We start from the raw sequence: 7,263 nt of genomic DNA, 5'->3' as shown, positions 1-7,263 counted from the left end.
AGAGCACAGCATGCCTGGACACTTGTTCTAAGGGCACTCCGGCCCGGAGAAACGAAGCGTCGGACCATGGGCTGAAAGTTTGGCGGCAGTAAGGAGTCACTGGGACCCGGTACTGGCCGCTCTGCCACGCCCACCTCGGGACTCGGCCATGGAGCCAGTGTTGAAGCGGTCTCATATGAAGCAATCCGAGCGGCGTTACCGCGGCTGCAGATGCCATATGCCCCAGGAGCCTCTGAAAAAATTTCAGTGGGACCGCCGTCCTGTTCTTGAACGAATTCAAGCAGTTCAACACCGACCGGACCCGCTCTTCCGTGAGGCGCGCAGTCTGGCTGACCGAATCCAGCTCCATACCGAGATAAGAGATCCTCTGCGTGGGACAGAGTTTGCTCTTCTCTCGGTTGACCCGAAGGCCCAACAGGCTGAGGTGACTGAGCACCATGTCCCTGTGTTCGCACAACTGCTCCCGAGACTGGGCGAGTATGAGCCAGTCGTCGAGATAGTTGAGGATACGAACGCCGCGTTCTCTGAGCGGAACAATGGCTGCCTCTGCGACTTTCGTGAAGACGCGAGGCGACAGGGACAGCCCGAAGGGCAGGACTTTGTACTGATATGCCTTCCCCTCGAACGCAAAACGTAGGAACGTCTGTGTCGAGGAAGGATAGAGACATGAAAGTACGCATCCTTCAGGTCGATCGCTGCGAACCAATCTTGGGGACGGATGCATTCGAAGATGCGTTTCTGCGTTAGCATCCGGAACGGGAGCTTGTGCAGGGCCCGATTCAGGATACGCAGGTCCAAGATTGGCCGTAACCCACCCCCTTTCTTGGGTACAATGAAGTAGGGGCTATAGAACCCCGCCTTCATATCGGCTGGAGGAACCGGCTCGACCGCGTCCTTCGCCAGTAGGACATCAATCTCTGACCGCAAGACCTGAGCATCGCTGCTTCGCACGGAGGTGAAGAGGATGCCCTTGTACTTGTGAGGCCGGTGAGCGAACTGAATCGCGTAGCCGAGTCTGTTGGTACGGATGAGCCAGCGAGACGGCCTGGGGGCCGAAGCCCAGAGACCGCACAAGCGGGACCAACGGCACCACAGACGTACCCGGGGTGGGGCAGCGAGGCGGAATAGACAGACCCGACTCGGGAGGCCCGGAGGCGGCCCTGAGTGTTGTCTGAGTATTCCAGGGTGGGGCAGAGTGTGGGTGAGAAGGCCCGGGGGCGTTCTCGGTGCCCACACTGCTGCCCCCTGGCGAAGGGAGGGGAGGAAAGAAGTGACAAGGCCCGGGGGCGTCGCACACTGCCAACCTGGCCCTCTTGGGGCCCAGGGAGAGAGGAAACTGCTCTGAAAATGTGGGTACCGCTGGACTCCGGAGAGCCAGCGGCAGAGTATTGACACCAGTCAGGGCCCCCGGTCCTCCTCCGGGGGGTTGAGGGAGGGGTGCGGACACCAACTCCCTCGGAGCAGCTCCTGTTCTCCCTGGGCTGCCCATCTCAGGGCCGCTTGCCCTTACGCTTGCTTGTAGACTAGCAAGCCCTGAGTGGGTTGGGCGCCTCCCTTACGTCCGACACCCTGCCTCCCAGATGGAGGCTGCTGCCTGGGTTTCGCAGGGGCAGAGGTGGACGCAGGGGGGGCGCCCTCGGCGACAAGCAGGCAGAGGTGCTGCGAATTAGGATTTATTTTTATTTTTTTAAACCACCTCTGTCTGCTTCTAGGCCATCGAGAACTGCTGGGCAAAGTACTCGACGGCGTCGCCGAAGAGGCCAGCCTGACAGACAGGGGCGTTAAGGAACCAAACTTAGTCGGACTCACGCATATCTGCCAGGTTTAGCCCCAGGTTCCTGGACCACTAGTGTGGACATCGCCTGACCCAGGGAGCGTGCAGTGACTTCCGTCGCCCAGAGAGCGAGGTCCACCACCGCACGCAGTTCCTGCATAACCCCTGGGTCGGGACTACCCTCGTACATGCAGGACAGAGGGTAGTGAGAGAGGGAAAAATTTATACAGATTTTGGCCCTTTTGGTGTTCCATATTTTGACACCAAATAGTTCCATACTGCTCATTTTTCCAATGCCCATCCGGGAAAAAAGGCACGGGGGTAGGCAAGGCGATTTAAGCGTTGCACTACGCCTCAGCCACCCGGGAAAGCATGGCTGCCAACTCTGAATCTGATTCAGCAAAAGCACACACCATTATAGTGGGAAACTCAGCATCATCATTTCCAGTGCATAACAGCCCTCTCTCCGATGCAGCAATTGACATCTGTCCTCTGCCAGAGCCACAAATGAAACATTAGGTCTCCTTGTTTTAAAAGGACCAGCAATCCCATCTGTAAGCTACCAGCAGGCATGTGAAACAGTGAACGTGGCCGTCAAACTCGACGGCACACGGTGCGCTGAACGCTCAAGCCCTATGAAAAGGCAAGACAAACACCGCACCGACGTGGTCATGTTCTCATGAGAGAACATGAACCACCCACGAACAAAGTCTCGGCATGCTCATGATGCGATAGAGGAGTGGGGGCCCGAAGAGATGTACCCGGCGGGGATGCCCCACTGTAATCCTCAGGTCCACCAAAGCTTATTAACTAAAGTAGTCCTTTTCTGATGCACCAGAAAAGAAACTAGATCAGGGAATAAGGAAAGGGACTCAACCCCATTTGAGGTTTCATAGTCTGGACCGCGCATCTAGAGAGTGCCGAGTGACGCGCTGGGTTGCCGTGGCAACCCCCGCTGTCAGCCGGCGCTCGACGGCACACGGCGCGCTGAACGCTCGAGCCCTTACGAGAAAGGTGAGACGAACAACGCGCCGACGTGACCATGCTCTCCTGAGAGAGCATGGATCACCCACGAACGCAATCACACATGTTTATATGTGAGAGAGATCGTGGCCGTCAAATGAGGACAGGAAACAACCGCATCCAGAAACACACGGTTTGAATGACATCTTGAAAAAGACGCAGGGTCAAACCGTGTTGCTCTTTTAGAAAAGGAAAACCGCTCTTTCAGTGCTGAAGCACTCAGGGAGATGACCGCGGCTCACGCAGTTCAGATAGTGCAAGCCTGCGTGAGCACTCAGAAATGGAAACGCCCAGCCAACCAACAAAACCAGCTCTTTATCTCCTCTGAAGCGGCCACCCGCTGAAAAGCGCCGTCACACCCGCACTGGAACAGCAATCCTTCTCACGAGACTCGAATAACACTCTTCGTAGACACAGCAATGACGCTGTTCGGCTCCGAAAAAAAAGGCAATGATCAAGCATTCCACTTCCTTATTTATACCCGCGCTGCGGGGCGGTGCGTGGAATGCGTGGATCGCATGCCAATCTCCATTGGCTCGTTTTTAATACACTCGAAGTAGATTGGTCTCTGAGATCAGATCCCAATTCGTCGGTCAGTTCCGACGTACGTCGAACGTGACCGACTGAAAGGGAACTGGGTTGCTGCTGGTAGAGGTGTTAGTGAGGCCAGCAGGGGGTGCTCACCCTGTGGTCTGTGTGGGTCCTAACACCCCAGTATAGTGATGGGGACACTATACTGTAACAGGCACCGTCCTTCGGATGAGACGTTAAACCGAGGTCCTGACTCTCATGGTCATTAAAAATCCATCCATCATGGCCTCCTATTCATCCCCATAAACAGTATATATACGATTGGCTTCATCATCTGTCTCCTCTCCACCAATCAGCTGGTGTGTGGTGAGCATTCTGGCGCAATATGGCTGCTGTCGCATCATCCAGGTGGTGCTGGACATTCGCGGTTGGTTGAGGAGATTCCCCCCTTTCTATATGTAAAGCGCTTTGAGTGCCTAGAAAAGCGCTATATAAAATGTAACAAATTATTATTATAAGTTTTCCAAAGAAGAACACTGATAAAGTAGCCTAGAAATCTAGACGCACCCTAGCGGCAGCAAATCTAATTTGCCGCGAGTGTAGTCTAGCAACTCTCGATAGACCTGCGAGCTGGAAAAAACAAACTCTGTTCAGTCCAATCACATCGTGTATAGAGTCGGTGGGCGGGCTTCACATAATGACGGCACGTCATGGCAGAGTTGCGGCGGTTCCGCGTGCGACTCGTAAACAAAGAAGCTGGCGAACAGCGGTCTTTCGAATCGGCTTTGGCCGCGACTCTGGAAGACTTTGAGTTAAGCTTTTCTTTGAGAAAAGAACAAAGAACAGCACTGAAGTAATTCTTAAGAAAGGAAGATGTGTTTTGCAGACCAGGAAACGGCGAAAGTTTAATCTATCAACTAGCTCCACTTCACGTTGCTCTCTGGTTGGTTGTAGTGCTATCCAATTGGGTGCAGAGTGAATTTGAAAGACAACCGTTTGTCCCGCCCCTCGGATTGAGCCCTGTCAATGGTGAGTTCCCAGACCCAACATCTTGATGTGGGTCTGGCTTGTCAGGCTACTGATAAAGTACAAGTATAAAAATACTTCACTACTGTCCGCCTCTGGCGCAATGCACCACATCATTTTCAAAAGGCAACCATTTCAAAACAATTTTTACTAAACTATATTCTTGCGAACCTGTTAAAAACAAACTTGATCATTACGTTTCACACATCCAGTTAAATTGTTAATGGGCTTCCCTGAAGAGAGGAATTTGTCTTTCCACATTGCAAATGTGGTTCTTGTATTTCATGCCACATCACAAAAATCATGTGTGGCAGAAATCTGTGGACTAATATGATTTCTCTGTAATAGCAAGGGTGAAATTGGTCAACGTTGTTAGCTGGGACATGCAGACCAAATGTCTTTACACCAAAGTGGGATGTAGGTTTGAGGCCAGCCTTTTCCAAACACAATCCCATGTAAACATCATCAATGGGCAGTAGAATTATAGAGTGAGACATTTTGTAGATCATTTTGGCTGAGTAGCTTGAGAGAAAAAAGCCTCCTCCGCCACAGTACGGAGGATAGCTATCAGACTCCAGAACCTGCATCGGGACAAAGTATTTACTTGAAGGGTCTCGAACAGTCCTTTCGTTTGGGAGGAGGTGCCCGGTATAGAGATGTTTACTTCCATCATTGTCCTCTTGACCTTGAAGGTACTCAACCATGTTAAACGTATTGGCAAAGATGTCATCGTCCCCGTTAAAGAGAAATCTAGCGTGTGGGCACCGTCTTTCCCTCCACTCTAAGAAAAGGATCTGCTTCAGTGTGAGGTTAAAGAATGAATCATTGAAGTCCCACTGTAAAATGTCCTTGTATTCCTTGTTCTCCAGCTTCAATAGCTTATTCAACCTGCGCTTCTCGAAGCCAGTACTAGTTGTTCCGCTTATGAAGACTCTACGGATCCACACACCTTTGTACAGTCTTTCTTTAGCCCATGTTTTCCGCAGGACTTCTCGTCGATTGTAGTTTTCTGGAGAACTCTTGATGACCAGCAGAAGGAAGACATCTGAAGAGTTCAGGGGTCCGCCACACTTATTAGGCACGTCGAGCAGCATGGGAAATTTCCTACAGTGTCGGTAAAGCAGGAAATTTTGGATATGATCTGGCAGAGTAGAAAATCCAGCCACATTATAAGCAGACATATTCTGCTGACAGCGCGAAGGCAAAGGCTGGAGAGTTTCAGATCTGGCCAACTCGATTTGACGACGGAGCATCTCAAAAGTGTCTTTGCTATTGGATATCACGTCGTCTTCAGGGTCGTTTTTGTTCATGATAACGAACAGGTACACAATACCTGTGAGAATCAATGCTATTGTCGTAATGTATTTCTTTCTCATCTTCACACCTGATCAAGAACAGAGACACAATTCAAAGTATGAACACAAAAGTTCACTCAACAAGGATTTTCATGTTTATATCCTATAGCCTACCTTTTTTCAGGCTTTATAAGAAAATTTTTTGTGTTCTGCAGAAGTCATACACATTTGAAAAGCAACATCAGAATTTGCATTTTTGTTTAGAGATGGATGATCTCAAATGCCTTTAAATTCTCAGAAACAGAATGAGGAAGGACCTAAGGTCCTAAGGTCTCGTTGAACTCTTTGACTGCATGCAAGCCTGTGGATTGTTAAGTAAAATATGTAATTGTAGCCTACTATTTTGCTCTATGGATAACTATTGTATGGTAACCAATGTTCCCTCTAAGCTACGCGCATGCGCGACCGCGGAGAAAGAACAAAATGGTGCGCAGACAATAGATACAGACGCGAAATGTGGGGAGAAATCCATATGATTGTAGTTTAAATGAGAAATAATTGCAGTGCTCTGTTCTACCGCTATAGAGTTAGTATCGCTACCGTGTTAGAACCGGTGGATGTGGTTCACAGGTTTCATTGAAAGACAATGATGTCACGTGTGTGCACGCAGCAGTGAGTCATGTTTGCGGTCCAAATAACTCAAAATGAGAGGCAACAAGAAACGCAAAGACATGGAATAAAACCTCATCATGTTTTAAAGAAGTGTGGCTTGATTAAGTGGTGGAAATAACAGATGATGGACACAGCACAGTAAACAGACATTTACTGTTACACACCCACCACAAGTGTAGCGTGCAAACTCTAAACACCAAAGTAACAGACATCAGTTTAAAGGGTTAGTTCACCCAAAAATGAAAATTCTGTCATTAATTACTCACCCTCACGTCGTTCGAGACCCGTAAGACCTCCGTTCATATTCGGAACACAAATGAAGATATTTTTGTTGAAAGCTGATGGCTGAGAAAGGCTTCAGATAGACCTCCATTGGCATTCAGTACATTTACACTCCCAAGACGCATAAAAGGCACTTAAAACGTCGTTACAAAGTCCATCTCACCACAGTGACTCTACAATAATTTTACGATGCGACGACAATAGTTTTTGTGCGAAAAAAAAAATCAAAATAACACCTTTATCCAGCTTGTTATTATCTTCCGTGTGTGCCTCCACGACGCATGCGCGGGAATATGATGCAGATCCGGCGTTCGGACACATGACCCAGAAGCGATTTGTTTACAAGCAGAGGAAGACGCGCGTGTCTAAGCTGTTGGATTCTACATTGATTGTGCTTTAGGTCTCTGCATAGTTCTCAAAATGGGGCTTAAGTGTGCATTTCATGGATTCCCGAACGCCGGCGCTACGTCATATTCTCGCGCATGCGTCGTGGAGGCACACACGGAAGACAATAACAAGTTGGATAAAGGTGTTATTTAGATTTTTTTTTGCGCACAAAAACTATTGTCGTCGCATCGTAAAATTATTGTAGAGCCACTGTGGTGAGATGGACTTTGTAATGACGTTTTAAGTGCCTTTTATGGGTCTTGGGAGTATTAA

At 49.4% G+C, this 7,263-nt stretch overlaps 1 protein-coding gene across 1 annotated transcript; it reads right to left on the bottom strand.

Annotated features, from left to right (window-relative positions):
- Positions 1-4,566: 4,566 nt before the first annotated feature.
- LOC307132185 (N-acetyllactosaminide beta-1,3-N-acetylglucosaminyltransferase 3-like) lies at positions 4,567-5,664 on the bottom strand (the record flags this gene model as incomplete). The annotated part of the gene is made up of 1 exon (XM_079826352.1): positions 4,567-5,664. One exon carries the CDS (start codon positions 5,662-5,664, stop codon positions 4,567-4,569), a length of 1,098 nt encoding a protein of 365 aa, XP_079682478.1.
- Positions 5,665-7,263: the final 1,599 nt, after the last annotated feature.

The sequence above is a fragment of the Gobio gobio genome, assembly GCF_949357685.1.
Source record: "Gobio gobio genome assembly, chromosome: 10".
In the NCBI taxonomy this organism is placed as follows: Eukaryota; Metazoa; Chordata; class Actinopteri; order Cypriniformes; family Gobionidae; genus Gobio; species Gobio gobio.
Note: the sequence above shows the minus strand (reverse complement) of the source record. Positions and strands in the feature narration are given on the sequence as shown.